The sequence below is a fragment of the Talpa europaea genome (assembly GCF_964194135.1).
Source record: "Talpa europaea genome assembly, chromosome: 3".
In the NCBI taxonomy this organism is placed as follows: domain Eukaryota; kingdom Metazoa; phylum Chordata; class Mammalia; order Eulipotyphla; family Talpidae; genus Talpa; species Talpa europaea.
Genome location: NC_140069.1, coordinates 99,901,647 through 99,926,876, shown reverse-complemented (window position 1 = coordinate 99,926,876; position 25,230 = coordinate 99,901,647). Strand labels below are relative to the sequence as shown.

General features: G+C 36.3%; 1 protein-coding gene across 1 annotated transcript in view; it reads left to right on the top strand.

The window, feature by feature from the left end:
* The window catches only part of SKAP2 (src kinase associated phosphoprotein 2), a gene marked incomplete at its 3' end in the record, with an annotated part of 154,937 nt that extends 141,191 nt beyond the window's left edge, over positions 1-13,746 (top strand). The window contains exons 11-12 of the mRNA XM_084229569.1: positions 1,886-1,998; positions 13,654-13,746. Coding sequence (XP_084085695.1) covers positions 1,886-1,998; positions 13,654-13,746 — 206 coding nt within the window. The remainder of the gene's footprint in view (positions 1-1,885; positions 1,999-13,653) is intronic.
* Between the last annotated feature and the right edge of the window lie 11,484 nt (positions 13,747-25,230).

The window sequence follows — 25,230 nt, the reverse complement described above, 5'->3', positions numbered from 1 at the left end:
GACACTGACGGACTGCATGGGGCGCAACATTTGACCCATTTAGCAGTTGATTTAATCTGACTTAGAATGTTTCAACTTCTAAATCTCTATTTGTCTAAATAAGTGGTTTTTAAAGGAAATCAGTCACTTTATTATTAAGTAATTTTTTTCTTAAAAAAAAAAAAAGACAATGTTTGGAGTAATCTGTCCATCCAGAGTGCCCTCTAGTGTCCATTTGTAGAATTTACTTCATGTAGGCTGGGGTGGGGGCATGTAATGAAGGGTGGCCACAAGCATTGTTAGTTCTTGGTTGGATTCCCAGGCTTGTATACATCCCTGCTGGTATCGGTGATGAGCGCTCAAATGCTAGAGTGGAGGAGTCAATAAGGTGTGTGTTTCTCTCTGTCCTTCTCCCTCCCTCGCTCCTCCCTCTCTCCCCCTCTCTTTTCTAATTTTCAGAAAGCAGGAGAAAAAAAAATAGTAGGAGGCTTTTGTTAGGTTGTGTATTCCAGTCATTTATTTTTCTTAAAGCATTAAAAAAAAAAAAGAAAAGTAACCTCTTACTTCCCAAGTATTTAGACTATATATTACTCAATTTTTCTTTTTTTTTTTTGGCTTTTAAAAACATTTTGGATCTTGAAAGATAAAAATTTAAATTTCTAATAAATTTAACACTGTATAAATTGCAAAGCACATGAATTGAGACAAACACCCTAATGACACGCTAATGTGACTAGCTGTGTTGGAAGTGCCAAGGAGCCTGCTGTTTGAGAGCCATATAACAAAACCAAGATGACATCCCTGATCCAGCATGTGTCTCCGCAGTTATCCCCTCAGAATTCAAAGATGACATTCCAATGATGGAAGTTGTCAGCACGTATGTGTTCTGCCTGCTTAGTGAATCCACGGACCTCTTATTGATATTACTTGCATTCTTTTTGTGTTAACTCATCAAAATTCAATTATCATGAAATTAAAAACAGGAAACAGTTCTCAGTGTAACAAAAGCATCCAGTGTATTTAACTCTGTGCTGTGTTTCAGGAGACCCACATTGTATAAGTGACAAAGCATTTATTACCCGGTTTATTGTGGTATTACAGAGCGGAGAGCGCTAAATAATCAATCAGTTAATGGTCTGTATGGCAGTTTGAGCACATCACATCCATTGTGCTTATGCTGTTAGAAGGATGAGCTGATAACTCCAGTGTATGTTGCATGTTTATTCAGAGCCTAATGTCCTAAACTGGGGCTGACAGAAATCTTGAAAAATGCCACTCCAGCACTGACAATTTCAAAGTTGCTAAAATATTTTAGAACTGACTTTGCCTCTGGCTCCAAAAGTCCCCAAAGAAAGGAACAGGAATTGCCCTTTGTATCGTGTCCACTTTATCTTCTTTCTTTAAGCAATTTTAGATTTGAGAACTTTTTAAAAATGTAGTTTCCTAGTCTGGGTTTTTATTTGTACCTTAGCTCTTATAATTATTCTTTTTATGAAGTGCGTTTCACAGTGTGTTTATCTCATCTCGTGGATATTGCTGATGATGCAGGGTGGCTGAGTCATCTTCAAAACATGTTGCAAGTGGGCTTAGGTTCCTTATAGAAAATAAATGGGAAGGAACTTTCAGGCCCTGGTTTGGTGAGAACATGTCGCAATTACAGGTTTCAGGCAAAACAAGAAAAGGAGGGGGGGAGGTGGAAACAGGCGTTCAAAATCAGATCTTTTTGAAATGGACCTTCATTAGAATATAGGAAATAGGATTCTTGTGTAGATGTAATAAAATGTTCTTTGAATAAGCACAAACATTTTTTCAACTGTTTGGTGACTTTAATTTCTGTTGGTTCATTTTAAAATGAGGTCCCTTTCCATGAACGCTCTGACTCATGTTTTCTCTTTTTTCTTCCTAGGGGACAAAAGCACTGATTATGCTAATTTTTACCAGGGTTTGTGGGACTGCACAGGGTCTCTCGCTGATGAATTATCATTTAAGCGTGGTGATGTGATTTACATTCTTAGCAAGGTAAGAAGACACCCCAAAATGACATTGTAAAGGGGCAATACAAAGCCCTATCTTTATGCATTTGGATTTACAACACTGGGGAAAAATGCCAATTGGAATTCTTCTAGGTCCTTGTTAACAATTGGGGGTTCAAATAATTAATTATTTTGTCAAGTGAAATATAATCAAATTTTAAACACAATCAGATAACAGGATTCAACTTAACAGTGTGTTTACCTATCACTTTAGCCTTGGCTCACATCCACACTCTGTCCTCTCCAGAAACAATATACTTATGTGAAAGTTAACATTGTAAGGTATTAGGTTATTTAGTATGTTTTTCTTTCCTCTTCCTTTTTATTCTTCTGTGTGCTTATTCTGATTTTGTCTGCCATTCACTACTGGAAACACTGTGTTTATAGAACAAGTTTTTCATCTTTATGTAAATACATTGGGTGTTCCGACAATTTAAAAGCAATGCTCTTCTATTCAGACAGGTTTAGGTAATTTTTTAAAAGTTTAACATAATTATATTTGTAAGCATAATGGCAAAGTATATTGCTCTGAACTCATCTTTATGTAGAAAAAAATCATTGTCTCTGTTTTTTTAACATACTGGATTATTCAAATCTTTCTGTTCTTAGACTAAAAGTCAGGTTTCTTATTGTGATTATACTTCTGATGTGTGTGAGCTCCCTTAATTTCCATATTTTAACTTTCTCTACTATAACATGGGGATTGAAAAAAATCTCCCTCAATCTGCCTTATGAGACTATTTTAGAATCAAATGATGTATGGAAACTATTTAAATATAAGCGAGAAAATGTTATATAAATCACAGTCTAGGAGTTTAATGTGATATCTTGAGAGAAATATTTTGGACTCTTTAGAAAAAGATAATATGACTTGTTAGTTACAGAAAGGCATTTAGAAATCAGACCACTTACTGAATGTTAACACTGATGGCTGGTGCATCAAATCATAACACAGAGAATCCTAGAATATTTGAGTCAGGGGTCTTAGGGATCATCTATCTCTTATTAGTTTTACTGATAAGGCAACTTGAATGAAGAAAGTGCCAGAGCCCATACTTAACTGGCATCTGGAATCCCAGTCTGGTGCTTTCTACTCATTTTTATCCTGTGCTTGTTTTTATCATCTTCCCTCCTTTCCTTAGTTAACTTTAATTTGAAATCTTCATAAAGTACCTATAATATGGCAGGGCTCATACTAGGCACCAGGAACCCAAAAGGAATAAAATATAAACGCTTATAGATTATTGGGAGACATTTATTTCATAAGGAAACACAGCAAACTGTGATCATTGCTAGTTGAGGTGCCCAAAGTGAAGACCTGTCACTTATTTTTCTCAGAGCACTGCTCATTGGTATGCAGAGTTTATTTGTTTAGCTTGGAAGCTGTAGCTAACTACATACAACTCTTGGATTAAGCGTATTATTGGACTTTCAATTATCCCAAGTTTTGAGTTTATCACTTAACATAGAAAACAAACTAATTCATCTCAGTTCTTGTCAAGAAACCTTACTGAAATCATTCTTCAGTTTCTTAGTTTATCGTTTCTTTCACCAATTTAGTTGCAATTGTGTATAAAATTAAAAGATTGATAAGCACCCACTTGGAATTTCAGATCAAAGGGATAAATGGCATATAGCTATAATATATCCCTTTTGTAAAATATGAAATGTACAAAGCCCACGTGGGTCTGTTCTTAAAACCTGCTTCATGAATCAGTCTTTATTGCTGAAAACTTGGGAGACCCAAGCTCCACGCCAGACTGTGAAACAGCAGCATTCCCACAAGCTCCTCTCATTTCTACCATTGTCTCATAAAAGCATTCCCTGCTAACATGAAATTAAAAATGAAATCATAGGTGTGTGTCATATTGCTAGGACTCCCAGGAGAAGTAATTCCTGTTCTCCCAAACCTCTTTTGTAGAGATTGTAATTTTATGTGTGAAATCTGGTTACAGAGCTGAGGTTGGTTGTCTTCCAGCTCATAGGAAGAGGACACTGCTACCTAAAATTTCTATAGGCTATTATTTCAGTATAGATGGAACAAAACTACTTCCTCTATCAGTTTTTTACAGGGTCATATGTTGCACCTTTAGCATTGTTTCATGAGAGACCTGACAGAGATGGGTGCTTTTTCTGGAGCTCATTTTGGTTTTTGAAAGAAGAGACCAGCCATTGTTAGCCAGCACGTTGTCACCACTGGCTGAATGATTAAATACCCAGGCTTACCCACTTGTCCACCTAGTAGAATCAACCAGGTAAATCTTTCTGAGGGTGAAGAGAAAGAACAGGACGCTTAGCTCTCCCTTGATGCAGTTTGGACAAGTTTTTTGCCTTTGGTTGGCGTCTTTGCTGCAGGTTGTCAGGTTGCTAGGTTGCTCTGGGATTCAGTGTCTGTTTGTGAAGATTCTTACTTCCCCACTTTGCTTTGGGTTAAGTTCAGATAGAAATTTCTAGATATTCTCTAGTAATTTTACATTGGCTTCACTGTTCAGTTTTTACTCAAAACTTTAGCAAACACAGACCATAAGTTAGTATTGTAAATTCCTTACTATGTGAATGATGACAGCTTTTAATTTGAATGTGAATGCTTGGTATTATTATAAATTCAAAACACACAGCCTTTAATAGAAAGAGGGAAAAATTGACAAAAGGGTTTGCTTCTAGATCAGGGTAGAGCTAACATTACACATTGCTAGGTTTTTAAAGTGTAATTAGTTTAGAAATCACTAGTGTTACTGTATGCCTAGAAATTTGTTTAATCTTTTTCAGAGTCATATTCAGATTCCATTGGTGATGGAATGAAATTTTACCATTTTAATTTATTTTTTACACCATCTAGTGGCTCAGAATGAGTGTTGCAGGTAATTGCAACTAATGTGGACAATCAAGATGATATCATAAATTCAACTTTAAATCTAGTTAGAGGTTATTACTTTCCTAGCTCATGTCAATAAAGTATTAGCATTAATCATGAAAATTTTTTTTCACCATTCTGAATTAATGTTAAAAATATACATATGGAAAAGAATGCATCTTAAGGAATCAAACGGTATTTGTAGAGACGTAATAAGTGTCCCCTTTACAAAGAAATTAATGCAATGACTTTTCTAATAAATAAAGCACCATTTAAAAAATTAAAAAACACGACTTGTTTTTCATAATGAACTGATCTATAATTTGCTGTATTTAATTATCATTTATTTGACTTACCTTCTAGACGGTTGTCAAGTGTGAACATACTCTGAAAAAAGGCAACACAAACTAGTTTAAGAAAAGATAATTCTTTCAATATAAATAAACATTTAGACAAATCAAGAAACAAAATGGCATGCATTATAATAAAGAGGGTTTTCATTTTGTTAATGTAATGACAGAAAAAGATTTAACTAGTTTGATAATTGGGCTGTCTTCATTAAAAATTCGCTACAGAAGTAATAGTTTTAGCTTAAAAATCCAGTCTTCTTTTCCTATTTTTACAAGAAATGCTTGATAGAGTTTCAGCTGCTCAGTCAGCCTTGGGGTGATTTATTTATTTTTGATTTCTTTGTGAATTATAGAAATCTTAGCCTTTAAAAAAAAACTTAGTGAAAATCAAACAATAAAGAAGAAAAAGTAAGCAGATATCCTGTCCTCTTCCCCCCCTTTTTTTTTAACATTTTCCAATTAGCAGCTGTCATGTGACCCCTGACTGAGCTAGCCCCTCCTTCAAAGCATCCAGCATTTTCTCAGTTTTAACCTTTGAACCTCACTAATAATAAATCTAAATGCTGCTTGCCTATAAAGGCAAGCCAGTAACTTCTTGCTCATAGTTCTTTTCATATAGGGTTGCTGCTGTTTTTTATGGGTTAAAATAAAACACATTATATACTGGAGCAGTTCAATGGAGATTTAGAAATCTCCCCCCACCCCTTTTAAAAAAAAATGGAGCACATTTACAGGGATGGATGAAAGTAGAACTTGTAATCATGAAAACTGCACTGTTTGTGAATTAACTCTGAAGCACTAGACCTGGTTTCAGATTCATTTGTAATCATATTTAAGGTAGAGAATCTTTCAATTTTTTTTTTTAAGGGGTGAGGTTGTTTAGCATCATGCTAAATTCTCCTGCTAGCTTGCATTTCAATTTTATTATCACTTTAAATGTAGACATAATATCATAGTATGATCCTAGAATTGTGTTTGTGAAATTTTATAATTTTAATTGCAGGATCCAGGTTATATAGCTGGAGGCATAATCCACAGGACTGCACATACCTCTGGTTATGTTATTCTTGCTGTTCTGGATTTACACCCTCTGTTAGTTTATCTTTCAGTCAGTACTCACTGGTAAATTGCTAGCCGCATTTTTATTCTTACTTTTAAAGCAATAAATATTTTTAGAGTCTTAATGATAGAAGAGCTGTGCGTCAGCAGGAAAGAGACACAATTCTTATCTAGAATTAACAGAAAAAAAGAAGAAAGGTGAGAATCCTGGAATATTTTACCTCATCTAGGACACATCTGATGTGAGCTTTGTAACTTCTTGAAAATGTTTTAAGTCAAAAACAGGGAATAGAGATTGACTGTGTTCACTAAGAAACAACATAAGGGCCTAATTTAGTGTGTATTGGTTGGTGTTTCAAGCCTTGCCTCCCTTTATATCTCTGTCTGTGACTTTTTTCCAATGATAGGTAAATTGTGACTGTGATTGACCATTTGCTTCTTCATGTAAAAATATAGACTCAGTTACTAGGGCTTTTTTTTGGCTTCAAATCTACCAGAAAATAAGATTAATTTCACTGAATTCTACAGGCAGAGGGAAATACAGAGTTGCTTTTTAGGTCTCTTGGTTTTTCCTTTGTGACCGTCTGACCCAGGGTGCCACTTTAAATAGCATAACCATCTGCTGAAGAGTAACTAGGACATCTCAATATAGGGCATACTTGTGGACACTAAACTATTTCCCCAAATGTTGTCATGTTTTCCAGCCTTTTGGAAGGAGGAGTATTTGCACTTGTGTGTATTGGGGTCTGATGGCATTTGGTTTCCATGCATTGATATGGGAATGTTGTGGACTGGGGCACAGTGAAGCATGATCAAGGCAGGCCTACTACTTAGGACCCACCTCTCCCTAGGAGTGATAAGCAGTTTAAGAACACAGCACCATGCCCAAAGATGTTCTGTTTCCACTCTTAGCACTCCTTGTTATCTATGTGTGAAAAGCATGCTTGAGGACTTCCTTAATAAGTTTTCTCTTCCATGGAATGAAGGGAACATCCCAGAAACATGTTGACAGATGAAAGAGGAAGGTGCTTTTAGGAGGCAGGCTGCTGGCTTGGTTGCTGCAATGACTTGAGAGGTCACAGATAAGACAGCAGCAGAGTGAGAGAGACAGGTGAGCAGATGTGGCAGGGGTATGGCTGTCCTGTGCTGCAGGGCCTCTGTGGTATAAATTGTGTGGAAGAAGCAGGGTTTGCCACAAGCAGGACAAAATAGTGATAAAGAAAACTTCGTTGATTATTTTTTTTTAATTCCATGATCTTTTTTACCCTTCCCACCCCCCATATCAGGAACTCCTTTGCTATATAAATAGCACACACTTCTTGGGGATATCTCCATCCTCCTCCCTTTATAAGTTAGATTCCCTATGGAAAAATAGGATAGAGAACTGTTTGAAATAATCAGGTTGCCTTGGGGTACATTCCAAGGTAGTTTGCTATTGTAGAGGTTCTGTCTTAACCTCTTCAGTACTTACAGTAATGTCAGCAGAACTTGTTTCTCTAAAGAAATGGAATTACTTGGTCCTAGTTCTGCAGGGTAAAAATTCCACCTTTAGAAAGGTGCAGGACGGCCTTGGAAAACATGGTAGAAGGCATTGGAAAACATGGTAAGCAACAGCAACCATGAACAGGAGCAACACCTTCCGGTTGCGAAGCTAAACACTCTTCAGAAGAAACGTTCACTTAGTCATTACTGAAATTCCTTAAATATGTCTAGGGCCTCCCTGGTGGCACAGGCAGTTCAGCGCAGTACTGTGGGGCTGTCTGCAGCCTCTGCAGTGCGAGTTCAGTCCCGGCTGGCTGCGGAGATGCCCACATGGCGCGGCAGACCTCTCCTGTCTCACCTGCTGCTCCCCTCAGCAGTGTGTTTCAGTCGGTTTGCCTGTTCTGCTCCCCGCTCTGTCTCTGGTGAATCCTCTCGCCCTCCCATGTGTCTGGCCTGTGCCCCAGGTCTTGTGGGCATGCATAAGAAAATCTTAAAAAAAAAAAAAAAAAGTCCAATATCCACAAAGCAAAACTATCGGAAATTATGCTTCTGAATAAAACATTTAGGACAAGCAGCTGGTGTGTTACCCAGTAACTATTTATTGAACCCCCTTTACACATCCTGCAAGGGTAGGGCACATCCTTCATCTCAGTGAGCTTGTACTTAGTTTGAGGTGAAGGGACCAAACTAAAGTCTGTAAAATCCGTTGAGGAATAAATGCTTAGCTTGAAGTGAGAGCTGGAAGTATGGAGATAGTTTGAAGAAAAATGCATGACTGCTGGTAATTTGCATCATCTGGGTAAGGGAAGTAAATGGTCTCCTGGGAGGGAATGTCTCATGTTGGGGTGGCATGGAGGTGGGACCGCACAGACCAGGGAGAGCAGAATGTGGCTGCAGAGTGGGAACAAGCTAAGCCAAGGCACTTCTAGGTCTTGCATTGGGGAACCAGTGTAAGTGCCTGAGTAGCAGGATAAATCAAAATTCCATTCCTGGGGAGAGTAGAGTCAGGTTTGATGATACAGTAATCCAGGGTGAGGTGATGGAGGCCTGAACTGCAGCTAAATAGAAACAGTTAGAATAGGGAAGAGTGAGTGAACTTGAGTTCAGTTACCAGCGTTGTGCACTGGTGAAATACATGAGTACTAAACCAGCCTCTACTGAGCATGGTTTTGTCATTCTTTGACTAATAGTATCTATAAATCATCTGTCTGAATATCAGTTTTTACTGTAGGGTGTTATAAATGTTGACTGTAGAAATTTGAATTAAATGTGCCTTCACTCTGGAATGTAAACTAAAATTTGTTGGAAGAAATTCTTACTATCAGCTTCCTAAACTCTCCTTTGACTCTCTTGCTTTAAAAAATGAAGTATACTGTGCAAGAGGAGAAGTAGTAAGTCCTTGAATTAGGGTAACTCAAAATCACACCCACATAAGCAAGTTATAAAGTAATGAGGTTGATTTCCATGAGCTGCTAGTAGACTTGGTATCTTCCAGCAGGTTCATGAATGGTGATGTTAAAATTCATGGGAGATCATAGGGATTTTTGGTGTCAGTTTTCTCATTTAACAAGTTAAGAGATCAAGATTGGGACAATTAATGAATAGGTACTAATAGTAAAACACTGAGGTGGTCAAGTTCCTCTTGTGCATTTTATGGGAAACTTTTGAAATGATAGAGGAAAGGATTCCTAGGAAGTTTCAAATTGGAGATAATAAAAAGGAAAAGGCTTGAAGAAAGTATTTCCATCTTTTAAATAGTCGTCTAGTTTTCATACTACTGTAATGTTTATGAATAATTGGAAATTACCAAATTTTGAAATAATTGAAACATCACAGTGAATAGTTGGAAAACTGGTAAAGTCCACTGGTCTGAGTCTGAAGCTCAGTGTATTTTAAATTTGTGTGAATAATATTACTTTCATATATGCAAAAGGCTCTTCTGTTTTGAAGCATGGCTATATGTTTAGAGAAAGGACACTAGTCTTTCAACCTAACACCTGTTGCTGCCAAACAGATTGGTAACTTCTGAAAGGGGTAGTACATCAAAATACGTCATTAGTGTTCCAAGTGTCGGTGAAGGCAGCATTCTTTTACCATATGGTTTATGGGAAGTGAATTAATTTAGGATTAATTTACTGGAGAAATGAAAATCATGGTGCTGAGAAGGGTTTAAGTCAATATTGGGCCCTTATTTGTAAGATAACACATTGAAAAAGAGAGAAGATTTAATTAATGAGTAAACATGGACCAGTGTTTACCATTGCGTTGGATCGTCTGTTTCACTTTATCAAACTTTCCCCCGTTTTATTACATAATCACCTTCATGCTTACTATCAATTGAGGCCTATGGTTTTAATTGTAAAATAAAAGTTGTTTTAATAAAATGGAAATTGAAAACAGGCGTCAGAACACAACTGCTCAGTGCCACTTTACCATTATTTTCTTGCATTATTGAGCAAGTTTGGCTTTTTGCTTCTTTGACTGCCGTATTACATTTTGCCTTGAAGCCATCCATTTTGCAGATATTGAATTTTTTTTGAGTACTATTTTTATAGAATAAGCATCACTACACCTCTGGATCTTGATAGCATTACTACGGGAGGAGAACGAAGCTTTGTGTTAGTAATTACCTAACATTGTCAGAAGCTGACTGCAGGCCTCTTTCTAGTGATAACAGAATAACCACATAATGTAGCTTTATAGTGCATGATTAATAGAAAATAATTACACGTCCTACACAGGGATGCAATATTTCTTATAAATTGACTAGAATGGTTTCCTGTAGATTAAAGGACTCTTCATTATTTTATCAGTCCTCCTGAAGTACAGTCACTTGCCTATGTTAGCATTTCAGTTGATGTTAAGAGCCGAGTTGGGTGAAGGATACCAGATGGCAGACCTTCTTGTACCTGAGCTCTTGTGTGACAGAAAGATGACATGCCATTTCCTAACCTTCAAAGATTTAGATGGCAACCTGGTATGGCTTTGTCTCTCTATTTTGTGTTTATGAACAAGATATGGTTTGAGGGCTGTTTGTCTTTGAACGACCCACCTGTGACTTTCAGAACAATACTATAATTAGTGTGTGGACCGTAAGACAGCGTTGTTTGAATTGCATTATTTTCCACTGTAAGTAATGTATCATTCCAAATCACATTTGTTTGCGGGCAGCAAGGAGCGAAGGCAGAAAAAGGCAGATTTTCTTCTTCAGAAGAAACACCCTGTATGATATGGAGTCTTCAGGCTGAAGTTTAGAATACTGCACTTCAAGAAGCGTCTTCATTTCAATTTATAGGCTGCAAATGGTTTAATTGGGATTCATGTTGCTCAGGAGGCTCATACAGAGGATGGTAATGATAAAAGTAAAAGCTTCTGTGTTTGCAGTCTTGTCGACACACTCTAATGGTTGCAGTGTAAATCCATAAATTTGCCTACTAGATTTTTGCCTCACCGTATTTTATCATACCTCTTAATTCCACACAGGAGTATCATATTGAATCCGTTACAAATGTAAAGTAATAAGCATTCTGGTTTTTATTTTTACCCTTCCTTTGATTTAAACCTGTGATATTTTAGAGTACTCTTATGATGTGTGCATTTCATATGTTTTCACTTATTTTAAACTAGTTAAAGGAGCATTTAAGAGTATGTTAGTCTGAAGCTTAAATTTGTCCTAGAACGTTACTTTTGAGGGATATGTTTCCAGCAGAGTAACTCTTCCCTCCCTCTGCCACTCTACTTTCTGTTTAGTGCATCTTAACCAGTTACCATCATGGAGAATTCTCTCGTGTGAAGTGTAGCATCAGTCCTTTATTGAAGTGATTTGTTGAAATCAGTTTCTGAAATTTGAATATGAGTGAGCTTTTTGAGAACAATAATCAGCCCTTAATTAAAGGTACAGGTTATACCTGAAGTAGAATATTATAATGTAATAGGAACTTTTGGAATTTGAATCTAAGATTGAAAATAGCATGGGGACTGTCCCCTGAAAAGCAGGTTCACCCTGATAATGTCTTTTTAGAAGTCTAACAGTATAGGCCTTCAGCTTCTGAAAGGTTAAATACATTTGTTTGGTTTAAGCATTAGGCTCTAATTGTATTCATTGCCTTAAAAATTGAAAAGGGCAGTTTTATTAGGTACCTATTAGGATATAATGGTTGCTAATCATAGCTTTCAGTAAGTTGGTATTTTCTCCTGCTAAATATATCCTACATAGGTCATAGACATTGCCACCGAGTTCTGGGCATCAGACTATTTTCATTGTTGATGTAGTTTTTTCCACTCAGTTCACACTGTCACTGAACTTTTAAACTTAAAATCTGGAGTCTACTGTCCCTTAACCCAGAGCTGTGCTGTCATTAAAATATGCAGTGCAACGATGAGCCTTTTCTCCTTTTCCTTATGCCTTCTTCCAGTAAACCTAATTCTGATACATCCCACTGTTAAAAAGAGCACTTATAAACCTTAATCTTATAATCTCTCAACTGATAGCCTACATATCAATACACATATGCTAATAGTGCTACATTTTTGCTGAAGAATTGTATGAATTTCCTTTCTGGTGGTCAATAGCATAGTAATCAATACAAATGTTAAAAGTCTGTACTAGTATTAACATTCCCTCCCCACATGTAACTCAATATGCATATGCACATTTATCTATGACTCAGATGTTGGAAAATCATAGCCTATTGAATTACTTTGGGGACTGATTTTAAAAATTTATCTTATATGAAAAATTAAATTTGGAACCTACAATGCTTTTGCAGAGTATTGCTTTTGGAAGATATTTTTCTTGAAACTTGTAATTCATTTTACTTTGTTTGTATCTCACTAAACATAAATAAATTTGAGATAAAAATACATTAGTCAATCTGGCAGACATATGAGATCGGTTACAGAGAGTTCAGATGCCTAAAGCAGTAGCATATCTATCAGTGGAGGCAAAGGAGAGAAAAGGAGGTTCAGGTTTATCTCACATGGAGAAGTAATGCAGAAGTGACTCATCAATCACTTTTTTTTTTACAGCTAGATTAATATTTTGCCTTTATAACTTGAGATACTTTTATTTCCTATTGATCTTCCACTGCTAGGGTGACTCTAACAGCACCTTTAAGTTCCTTCTACCCATCCTTTATGTAATGTATTTATGATCAATAAAAGGAATAATAAAATGTCTTAAGAGAAATTTTTTAAAAAGCTCTTTTGTAAATTATTTTGTAAAGCAAATTTTTGTATATTAATGTTTCCTTAGTCCCTGATTTATGTTTTCGATGTCCATACTCAGATAGTAGATTTTCTTAAAAGGGGGCATACAGCTGCATTCTAAATCATTCTGTCATAAGAGTTTAATTAGCAATTAAATAGTTCATTGTGAAAAAAATGCTGTCCTTGCTGGATGATAAGCTCCCTGAAGGCAAAGAGAGTCTCCCAAGGATCCTACTTGTACCCTTGTAGTGTCTAGAACAAGTGCCTGCATAGAAAAGGTGTCTCCCAGGGTGTCGTGTGTGTGTGTGTGTGTGTGTGTGTGTGTGTGTCTGTCTGTCTGTGTCTGTGTGTGTGTGAGAGCTGGAGAGAGAGAGAGAGGGAGACTGAGAGGCGAAAGTGGCGCAGGGAGGCTTCTTCCTTATGTAGTTTCATTTACTGGGTTCTTCTGAGTGACTTGTTTCTTCCTTCTACAACCGAGTAAATAAACAGGCTTTGTCTTATACTTTAATTTAAATCTGCTCACAGCATTTTTAAAGTGTCCGGAAACAAAAAAAAAGATTATGTTTCAATTTGCAGCTCCAGCTCTTGTAACTTTATAAAAAGAAATAACATTTCTAAGAAGTTGCATATAAATGACATTGTACTTACACCAGTCTAAAGGTTAATATCGCATATTGTTTTCAATTAGGAATACAATAGATATGGCTGGTGGGTAGGAGAAATGAAGGGAGCCATTGGCTTGGTGCCGAAAGCCTACATAATGGAGATGTATGATATTTGAGAGTCCTGGGTAAGTACATTTTAATCCAATAGTCTGTAATAGCGCATATGTTCTCTTGGTCTTCGCATTATGAGTCTTTGCCTTTTTAAAAGTCTTTGTAGTTTTCTGATAAGAAAAAGATTATGCTCTCAAATCATCTTCTAAAAAAAACTCTGGTTTCATTTTAAAAATAACTTCATAGAATTTACTTTGGAAATAGATTATTTAGAGAAAGTCCCTTTGATAATAACCAGCTGTTTTCCCAAACCTCCTCCTCGTTAGTAAAATACTACTTTTATGGCCTTTCTAAGGATCTGAGTTAACAGAATGTTGAGTAAACATTCATTTTTCTTGGCTAAGAATATGATATTTTTTCTAAGCAGGAAAAAATCAACATTTCAACTGAAGAAAAAAATAAAATGCAACTTTTCCTTTCTGCCTGCAGAAAAGGAGGATTCTTCTGCTAGGCTGCAGACGCTTTGGATTTAAAATCATCATGAACGCACTAGCAACAGCTCATCGCCTTTGTTTTGTTGAATATTGTTCATCTTTCACTGTTATCGTACGCTTTCATTATAATACTCCTCTGATGTGAAATTCAGTGAAAGATATTAATGTAAATTAGATGCAAGCAGCAAAGTTAAACCTGTTGCTATTTTGAGACTTAATAATTGTATTTTTTATTTACTCATTTGGTTTGTGTGAGGAAGTCAGCGCTATTTTATAGGTACCTCAGAGTCACAGCTACCTCCAGTATGAGTTGTAATTTCTTTTAATATTGGACATTAATTATTTTTAAGATGTAATAGATAATTTCATAGAAATTTAATTGAAAATATCATACAAGTTTTTGGTAGATGCTACCTAAAGGACAGAGCTTTATTAAAACTTTGTAGATGACTTATCTTACTATTTATTTTTCATATAATAATAATAATAATATGTCTTCATGGAGGAATTTTTTCTGATTAACAATTTGTTTTGTGTTATGCAGAACCACAAGAAAGAAAAAACTAAATAAATCTTCTTTCTTTCCTGTGGCTCTGCGTGACAGAACAGCGTGCTTGCTACAGCACGTGTGCGAGCCAGACAGAGTTTGTGCAAAAGCCCTTATCAACAACATATCTGATGATGGGCTTGCCAACATTTTCTACTGTAGTTTTGTTTAAATTTAATAAAATTAAAAACGCATAAGAAATTCCATCTGCCACTAATATAATGGCATTAAAAAAATCTCAATATGTTCTCAGACTAAGCCAGCACTCTCTGGTCCTTCCTGGCCTTTGCTCTGCTTTGATGGTCCCACCCCAGAAGAGGAAAACTCCAGATCTGAATCCCTACACTTCTTAGAGCAGTGAAAAGACAGGGACGGCAGCTCAGAGAGGAGGGTATGAAAATCCCAGTGGAACATGGACAAGAGTTGAGAGGGAGGGTAGATTAATCTGACATTGGAGATGTATGCTGTGCTGCCTGAGCAAGATTTGCAGAATTTTATCATTATCTTTTCATGTATATTTGAAGTGAAAGGTATTTTAAATGCCTGTGAGGTACCAATGTGGCCTTAATATATATCAAAGTGCCCTGCTGATTGGATAATTATTCGGAGTGGATATAATCTCTTAATATTGAATCATTGACTAGGAGGTTCTACCTTTGTTGAATTTTTCTGATCTCTTCTTTATAAAGATTCTTACTGTGCAGATAAGCTATCGTATTACTTATATAAAACTTTTACAAGTGGTATTTTGGAGTGTGTATTTTCCCATTACCCCTCAGTGCTATGGCCATCTGATTTCAGGTGTGAAAGAATATTAACTTTAGTGATTGTGGGTAAACTTCAGTTTAGATAAATTAAACATTGTCAAGGTAAAGGTACCAGAAAATAATTTGTGTGCTCGTTAGCCTCTTCCTAATGTAGAGCCATTGCAGTAGTTTTGACATCATCTTGACAAAAAATGAGACAACCAGAGAAGAATTTAGCAGACTGGTTTTCAAAGCCTGAGAGGTTGGAAAGCATAAAGAGTTGTGATTTCCTCTGAAAAATATAGACTTGCTAGTGGATGCAGGTTTCCTGCTTCTGACTTAAGTGAAGATTCTAGTCCTGGGCCAGTAGATGGCAGCAGCTTTTCATTACATATCCTACCACGTAAGCCCCCATCCCCCACTCAGATACAAACTCCCAGGGAATGTAAAACATTCAGAAGATTTCTGCCTCCTTTTACAGTTAATCCAGGAGAGGGAGTCCTTTGCCAACTGATGACCAACACTTCCAAGCCAGATAGTCTCTCTGTGAATGGTGACAATACAGAAATAAAGTGTTACTTTTGTCCAGAGCTCTTCTGGTCTTTGTTCTTTTTTAACTTGAATGTAAGTGGGATTTATGAAAGGAAAGATATAAAAATTGGAGTGACAGGGAAAAAATAATTTCTTTCAATTTGTAACAACTTTGTATATTTCATTCATTTGGAAAAATCATTTTGCATACTTCCAGGGAGAAACTTTTCTTTACACCCTTGACAATATCTCACACACTCTTCAAGTTCATAATAATATCATTAATGTGAATTTAAACAACATGCCTTGTTAGAAAATATGCTAATTGTTATATTCTCATTATGTTTGCTTAGCTTTTATTTGTTTTTCTATGAACAGTTAGAGAGCTAATTTTTTTCAAAGGTGATTGTAAGTCATATTTTATATAGCGTTTTGCTTGATTATTTGCTCTGTACTGAATTTGTACTCTATTGCCATTAGATCTTACAATAATGTTCCACTCTGCAAATTTTTAAGGTTCAAATAAAGTTTAATTGTTTGCAAACTGTTATGATGCTAATAATTCAACAGCCTGCTGTGTTACTAATGAAATTACTTTGTTATGATTAATTTGGAAAATAGTGTGTTGATTGTAGTAATTAAGCACAACAAGGTGAAGTAAATGATTCTAATGCCATCTGGCCTCCAAACTGAATGAAGAAATGAAATAGGGCTGTCATCAGAATTTATTCAAAGAAGTAAGGATAATACAAATGACTTTCATTGCTATAGGGTTTACACTTAACCACTGCTCACTCCATTCTGCTTTTGCCACTTTGTTACACATCACACTTTCTTTGTGTCACATTAAAGAATGCTATGTAAGCTAGCACTCATTTTGAATACTTTATATTATTTTAAGTTCATTATTTTACCTTGTGTTAATTTAATTACAGATAATCATATAAAGTACTGTAGGATCACTTTTCCTAATTACATTAAAGTACTATAGCAAATCACTTTTCAACCATCTGTAGGTAAAATCTATGTATGTGGGGTTTGTTTTTGGTTTTTGGTTTTTGGTTTTTTTTTTGGCTTTTTTTGCTCTTAGTACAGCATGTTGAATGCAGCCTTTTATTACAAGAGAGATTCCGTTCAATTGTTTCTAAAATGTTTCCAGTCTAGATTTTCTCATAGTTCTTATGATTTCTACTTTCTCTGTACATCCAGTCTAATCTACTGCTATTCACTTAACAGTCTAGTACGAGCGAGGATCATGAGTGAAAACAGAACCCAAAACCGAGTTATATATTAGAGGTTCAGATTCATAGTTAAGCCACTGTAAGAAAACTTATCCTTATCATTCAGTGTAAGTGTAGTTTAAAAGCTTGAACTGTATCAATCAGAGTGAATGAAACACTGAAGATTTTAAATCAAGTCAAATGCTTTTAAATTTCATAGAAATCAGTTGTTTGAATTTCAGTTGTTGAATTGAATTATAGACACACACACTGTGTAATGCTCACTTTTACTTCTCAAGTTCAATAGCTTCGAGAATATTGAAAAGGTAGAGATTGAAACATGGCCAAGGTAGAAAATATAGCCTCATTTAGAAGTTGAAGGAATATAATTAATGTACAGGGAAAAAAAATGTTAAGATGCCGTAGTTTGCCAGTAAATTCCTGAGCATTCTGAAATACAGAGAAATAAATAAGTAAAAAGCTTTTATAAGCTTAACTTACATTCAAATGCGTAGCTTTAAACAGTTGATCCTCTAGCTTGGGAACAAGAAATTTCTGAAGAGCCTCAGCTTCTGCCAACACTACACCCTCTGCCTTGTAGTTGAGTACTTCTAGAACATCTACTGGAACCCCTGGTAGAGTAATATTTTGCTGTGATGAGTTAAATACAAAATTATATGATCACAGCAACATAGAATGACATTTCATTAGTGCTGTGTCGGAGAAACTTTTTCTTGTTTTCCCAAGTAGAATCTCCTCTGTCATTACTTGGACACAAAAAATATGATTTATTGCCAGATTGATTCTTCAGAGTATGTGATGTATATCCAGTAAAGATTTGTTGATGAACTGTTTGGCACGCCATAGTAGCTCAAGACCTGAGATTTAGGAAAAGCTTGACTTTTTTATCCCTCGTAGTGAAAAAATACCTTTATTGTTTAGTAAATTATCTTTCTGACCAAGAACATTCTCTTGATCAAAGAATCGTTCCTTTTACTGAGTCTTTAAAAGCCATTTCATTGTCCCCACAATACCATCAACAAGGTGATTGGATTGGATTGTTGGTAACAGAATTGACCGAGAGTGTGAATAACAAGAAAGTTGAGCATGGCAGCTAGTCTTTAGATGTTTCTTCCCTTCCTGTCCAGTGTTCAGTGTTGTCATTCTTCCAGAAAAGGAGCAGTTGACCCAGGCAGCCCAGGGTAAGTGATTGAGTTTCACTCTGCGTACACCTCACATGACTGTGTCCCGAATCCCATCTGGGCAGTACCCAAGAAATCTGAGTTTGGACACAGTCTAGCTATCACCTTGGGTGGCTCAAACAGCAACTGGGAAAGTGGGGAGTTTCCAGGTTGATGTGAAATTTTACCATAATTCAATCTTGTTACTATTTTTTAATCTTTACTGTTCCTTTAAAATTGGATAATAAGGTTAACCTGAGTGTTTTGAGTCCTAAAGATAAAAGTGGCCATCAATACAGAAGTAACCTTTGTCACCCCAATGGTCAGCTTAGGTCTGAAATATTGGGAGAGGGCCTGGAAGCTGAACAAATGAGAAAACTCATGAAGATATGCAAAGGTATGAAAATAGAAAATTGCCCCAAAAGCCCATCTCTTAAGTGCTTTTCTTAATGTTGGAATCTTACAGAGTATTTCCCTGGGTTTTAGTCTTGCCTATTATCACTGTATTGTTGTTGCTGTTGTTGTTATTATTATTATTACTATTATCCATTACTCCTAGAGGTGATATAAAACAGCACTTGTCTGTTTTCTGTTTATTGTCCTCAACTTTGTAATATAAAAAGATCATTCCTGCTAGAGTAAAAGCAGGTGCCATTCTACAGCCTGAGCAGCAATTTACCTTGTGTTTGAAGAAAGTGTCACCCAGGTACTCTCAAAGGAGAAAATTAATGACACCAACGTATGCCAATTAAAAGTGACTGCTTTAGAGGAGGAGAAAATGCCAACAAATAAATGGATTCCCATATACTCTGTCCCCTCCAACTCCCATGAGAGTCCACTTTGAAAACCTGGTCTTCTTCATGTGTCAAGATGATGGTAACAGTGCAGACTAGTAATAATAATAGCTAACATTCGCTGAGTGTTTACTTTTGTCATGCTATTCACTTTCCACTCAATCCTTCCAACAAAACCCTATTAAGTAAATTCTGTTATTTGTTCCCTTTTTTTCTGATTAGGAAACTGAGGACAATTTGTCCCATGGCCCAGGAGTAGTAAGTGATTCAGCCTCCCTCCCCTGCATTCAGCGCCATTCTGCTTCATAGTGCCGCGAGAGATTCACACTAAATGCTCAGTTCTATTCTGTGCATGCAGTAGGCATTCAATATGTGCTTATTGAGCACTGATGATACAATTCCTTTAAATTAGTCTGGAACAATGCAAAAAGAAGAGTTCAAGATCTGACGATGGGACCGCCAAATTGGGCCATTGCAACCACATTAAATCTGAGCAGCTAATCCACAATTGGGAGCAAGCTTCAAAGCAGGATTATTTCTATCCATGGACTTTTGTTCTGGATGAAATTAGAAAGTCAGTCAAGGAAGAAAGTTGAGAGAGGACACAGGGCCAAAGGAGACCCTTTATTAAAAACTGTTCCCATCCGCTCCACCTCCTTAACCGTCAGGCCTGAGGAAATTGTCCGGCCAGAGACGCCTTGAAGATTACTTCAAAGCTCATTGCTCTTTTTCAAATAGTTTTCAATTTGTTGTCTTGAGGAGAAGATTTAAAATTGATGTATCTTTTTTAATTGATGTAAAATTTTTTAATTGATGTATCTTTTTTGATGTATCTTTGTTTCAAGGATTATTACAAGCTGGTTAGCTCTTTACCATCAATGACCACACTTATTTCTAAAACTTGCCTAATCTTCTAACAAGTGACAGCCATGTCTGACATAAGATTTTACTTGTTGAGATGTGAATTTACTTAAGGACAACTTTTATTGGACTGTCTAGTACACAGTCTCACTCCTTGAGCACCCACGCTGTGCGTAGTGCAGGGCTCCATAAGGAAAGTCTTCTGTTCTTTTTTACCTCTTTTTAACAAATCCATTTCAAAGATCGTTTTGCACCTCAGTGATTGGAGGCTGGCAGGTCAGGGTTGGGGAGATAAGAAAATTAAGAGATTATGTTAGGAGACTAATATTAGAGGACTGGAATTTAGCTAGAGGTGGGGTAAGATTGAACCCCCTCATGGTCTAAAGTGCACCCTGAAATACTGGCTACCTTATAGCCCAAGAGAAGAGCCTGTATGAAGTTTAACATCCAATGTAGAATCCAAAGTTTTTTCATGCTTGGTACTCAGAACACCCTGCTCTAAAGCATAGGGTGAACAACTTTGCACTGCCTGCCCTCCTGCTGCCTACCAAGTAGATCTTGTCGTTATAAAATAACCTGCCCCTGTCAGATGAGTACAGGGCTCGTTCCTAATTCCTGGTTCAAGCACTTGCAGTCTGTAGAATCTCTATCACTCCCCCATTTTCATTTCCTCCTCCTTCTCCTCAGAATTTCCCAAGGAACTAAGTCATAGGAGGCCTGAGACATACAATTCTTATCACTCTGTGGTGTTAACAGTATCAGTTGTGATCTCTGCTTTCTGTGAACCCCGCAAAAGCAAGGTCTGTAGCTGTGTTTATCCTGTTATGTGCATCCGGAATTGAAAAATTGAAATGTAGCTATCTTGTGAGTGTGCGTTGTTATCTATCTGTTGCTTTGCTTTAGCCGGTCAGCATATTTGCTTTATTCTTTATTATCGTCTCAGGGCTTGCTATTTCTCTTCCTATCTAATTAAATGATTCCATTTTGAATAATTACATTTAAGTGCCAACAGTGTGCTAGGGGCATTTCAAACAGAATTCGACACAATCTTTCCCAAGCAGATTCGTAGTCTAAACAAAATAGAGAGGGAGAATAGCCCCAGGAGGCCTTACCTTTGTGCAATTCTTAGCAGGTTAAATCACTAGCAGTGTCCTAAGACCCATGCACACACACACACAAATCCTCTGATTTTGTCACAGCTGAACCTAGACTATCTTGGAGACAAACCGGGACTCTTTTCTTATATATGCATAATTATCTATTTATCTATCTATCCTCTAGCTCTGTCTATCATCTATTTTAAATGTATAGAGGGGAAGGAAGGTGCAAGTGTTTCAGTGTTGGTTTAGGTGAAAAGATCAATTTCTATGAAAATTCCTGAAACGCTTGTAGCTGCTTAATTAAGTGTGAGAAGAACCGAAGAGCTGTGTGTAGAATCGCATGGACATCTTTTACAGAGCTGTGCCAGTTGCAGTAAGATGTAATTTTGGGAGCCGAGAATGACCCCTAGCCCTTTAGGAAGAAGGACTCTTCCTTCAGTTGGGGACAGAGTTGTACCGTCGTATGGAGAGTGCTGGTAGGAAGACCACTGGAATTGGAGTCAGTCAGGATTCTAGTTTCAGCTCTCTCGTGCTTCCTGCTCTGGACTAAGTTTCATTGCCTTCAAAAATAACAGCTGCATTTATTCTTTCTACCTCACCAGGTGTAGTTAGGCTCGAGTGAGATTGTATTTGGGGGTGACTTGGAAAACCAGTGGTGGTCATAAAGTGACTTTTTTGCCTGTGAAGATAGGGCAACCGAAATGAAACAATGGATCGAAACAAAAATGCCTCCTTCAGACCAAAAGCAAGGGAAAAATTTTTGAACATTTAGCACTGGCTGTAATCCTGCTTGGAATGATGTTAGTGAGCTGTTGCATATATTATTTTATACTGAAAATGGATGTAAATTATCCCAGAGGAGTTTGAGATTAAATTCTATAATTGTAAATACATTTCGAATCAAGTCACTGATTCTCAAGCTATCGTCACTTTCTGTTCATGGAGATTTCAATAACAGAGAGGTTACTTCCCTGTAAAATTTCAAAATAAACGTTTCTATTAAACCATCAATTTGAATAACAGGCTTTAGATATATTCTGCTTGTAGTTTGTCGACCTTAGCAGGAAAAAAAAATTTTTGTAAACAAATACCCCAAGGAAAATTTCTGTGCAGGTTCTTTTCACCCAGTGTCTACTCTCCTTTTGAACTGGGTCTCTGTAGTGTTTGTGTGTGAATGCATACTCTGTAGTTCAACATTTTCTTTCAGTGCATGTCAAGGAATAAGACAATTTTGTTTGATCAAATTAGCTTTGTAACATGGTACTAATCTAAGTGTAGTTTGTGAAAATATGCGCTAGAAATAACGGCAAACCAGAACCTCATTACATGTAACCTTAATGCTTTAATGTTATAACTTTAGGCAAAGCTAATAAAAAATGCAAAGGACTCTTCAATAATTTAAATTATCTAAAAAATTGAGCATATCCCTTCAAATAATAATGGCTTTCATGATCTGATTTCTTAAAAATTCATTTCTCATGTCTTGAATTACTTAAAAGTGTAGATATCAAAGTAAGTTTGAGTTTATTTAAGATTATTAAATATATTTGTTATCATACAGTGTCATTGAAAATTTCATTTTTTAGCCTAGAAATTGTAATCTATGATGTCAGGTAGTATATTCCAGTAACATATTTGATAATGTCATTTTACTATAGAGTTAATTTTTAGTACTTCTCTTTAAAATGGTGCTCTGTAATGTCATCTCTTGATTATTTTGAACCATTAATCAATTCATTAACTCAAAGAATTGTCATATCATCTACTTGTTATCTGCTTTCTAAAATAAAAGTTACCCTTAACATCTTAAACTTTACCAGCAAATTATTACTTTCAAAATGTGTTTTCAGTACTGTACTCTTTTGGTAAAGGAAAATAGTTGAAAATACAATGAATTGTGGTAACTGTGATTAAAATAAAACCCGAGCCACTCTTAAAACTTTCCTTCTCTCCCTAAATGATTATACTAGAGAATTTTGAATTCTAGGGATACTGTCCTTTGCTTCCACTGGTGCTGTGGTAGATAGCAATAAATACTCTTTATTGATTACTACTTAATTCTAATGGAAGTGTACTAAGGCTGGAAACACATTGTAGCTTAGCATTTAGTGCCTTAATTTTTAAACAGTTTTTAAATTTTAAAAATTGATATAATTGCTTCAAATATGCTACTGTTATTGGATCCATATCATGCTACAAAATTACTCTCATTTCATGCCTTTTCTAAAGATTACTTTGTTCACAATGTATTTTCCCTGGCACTTCATTGCTATTTTTGCATAACCGAAAATCTGTCATTTCCATTTTAGCTCAGTTTGGAAATATGAAAACCCATATCAGAGCAACATATTAAAGATTAGTATAGAAGCACCAAAAAAGAAAAAGATAAAAGAGAGCCATGTAGAGATTTTAAATTTAATCAAATTATTCAAGTGTGCAGTTTTAATTTATTAATCTGGCTTGAAGCTGCTTAAGAGAGATATTTCTCTATAAACGAGATTTCTCTCTTTCAAAATATTGAGAAGAGAAGCCACTCACCTAAAACAAATGCTAGTTTATTTATTTATTTTAAAGAAAAGGGTGAAGCAAGAGCTTCCCTAACACTCTGCTATAATTTATTCTTAGTCAAAAAACAGATTGCATTTACATACTAGGTATTAAAAGCTAGTTATAGTCATTAGAGCTGACCCCTCTTTAATGCTGTGTATTAAGATATTCAATACAAGATTTATTTTCAAGTTATTTCGGGACCATGGGGGAACTTGTTTTCCTTAGGAAGGGAATTCTGCGTTTTACTTCATTATTTGTAGGGTTTTTTTTTTTTTTTCAATATAAAACAGAAGGGAGAATGGGAGCGGGTTGTTTCTTTGAATCCTAATACAGTATGTCTTCTTAATGAACCTGCTGCAGTGCCCAGCAAACAGCTCCCTGCAAATAAACATGCTCGAAGTGATTTACCCACAATGTCCAGACTGTGTAAACATCTAATTATTACAATAAAATTGTCAATAAATTTACATTACTGCTCCCTTTTCAAACGTTAACCAACTTTTTCTTCGCTTGATAAAAGAGCATAAATTGTATTTTTATGTGTTGGTGTTTTTGTTTTCATTACACTTCTTGCTGCACTCTAGACAAAAGACCTTAAGCCTTAATGCCCTGAGTTATTCCTGGATGAAGAAAACTCCTACAGTTGTTTATTAATGTAATGTGCTGTGTTTCCTTTCACAGGGAGATGGCTTCGGAGTCTCCACAATCTGATCTTTAGTCACGGCATTTAAAAAAAAAGCCATAAAGCCCGTATTGTGGTCACTGCAGCTTTAAGAGAGACACAAAGAATTAAGGCCTCTTATAACCCACTATTAGAATGGGAATTTAAGTTACATTAGAAGCAAAAGATAAAATGGCAAAATGCAATCATTTCTTTTAACCGAGACTATGTCCAGTTTTCAGAATTATGATATCATGTTGAACATAATTGTGGACCAGCCCGCCCCCAGACCCCGTATTTCTTATATAACTGGTACATTAACATTAGAAAAGCAGAGTGATATTGAATTCTAATGAGGTCTGGCCTATATGCTCTGCTAGAAGAAGAACGAGGATAATTCATTTGTATTCTGCAAAGCGCTCCGAATCCACGCGCATCCCCGTGGCTTCAGCGCGTGGGGCTGATCATCTGTTCCTATTTTGGGGGGTGGGGGATCGTTGCTTTGAACAGCATCTGAACTGGGGAAAGAGTTAACCACTTTCCTGCTAGCTGTTGTTTCTTAATGACTGTTTAATATGGTTGCCCTATATATGCATTTGCATTACCTGCTCTCTTCCAGGATCTTAAAAATGGGGATGCTTGTGCTGGTCACAAGAGCACCTCCGCAAAAGCCAAACAAAGAAAATGGAGTGAAATCCAGTAGGGTGGATGCGATCGCACTGTTCTCAGTAAACATGTCGGTTTTAAGTAAACAATGAGATGACAGTGAGGTATTTGTTCATTAAAAAAAAAAAAAAAAAATCTGAAAAATGCTCCCTTTGATCCGATATTGACTGTTCGGGGGGGAAAAACTGCCTTCATTTG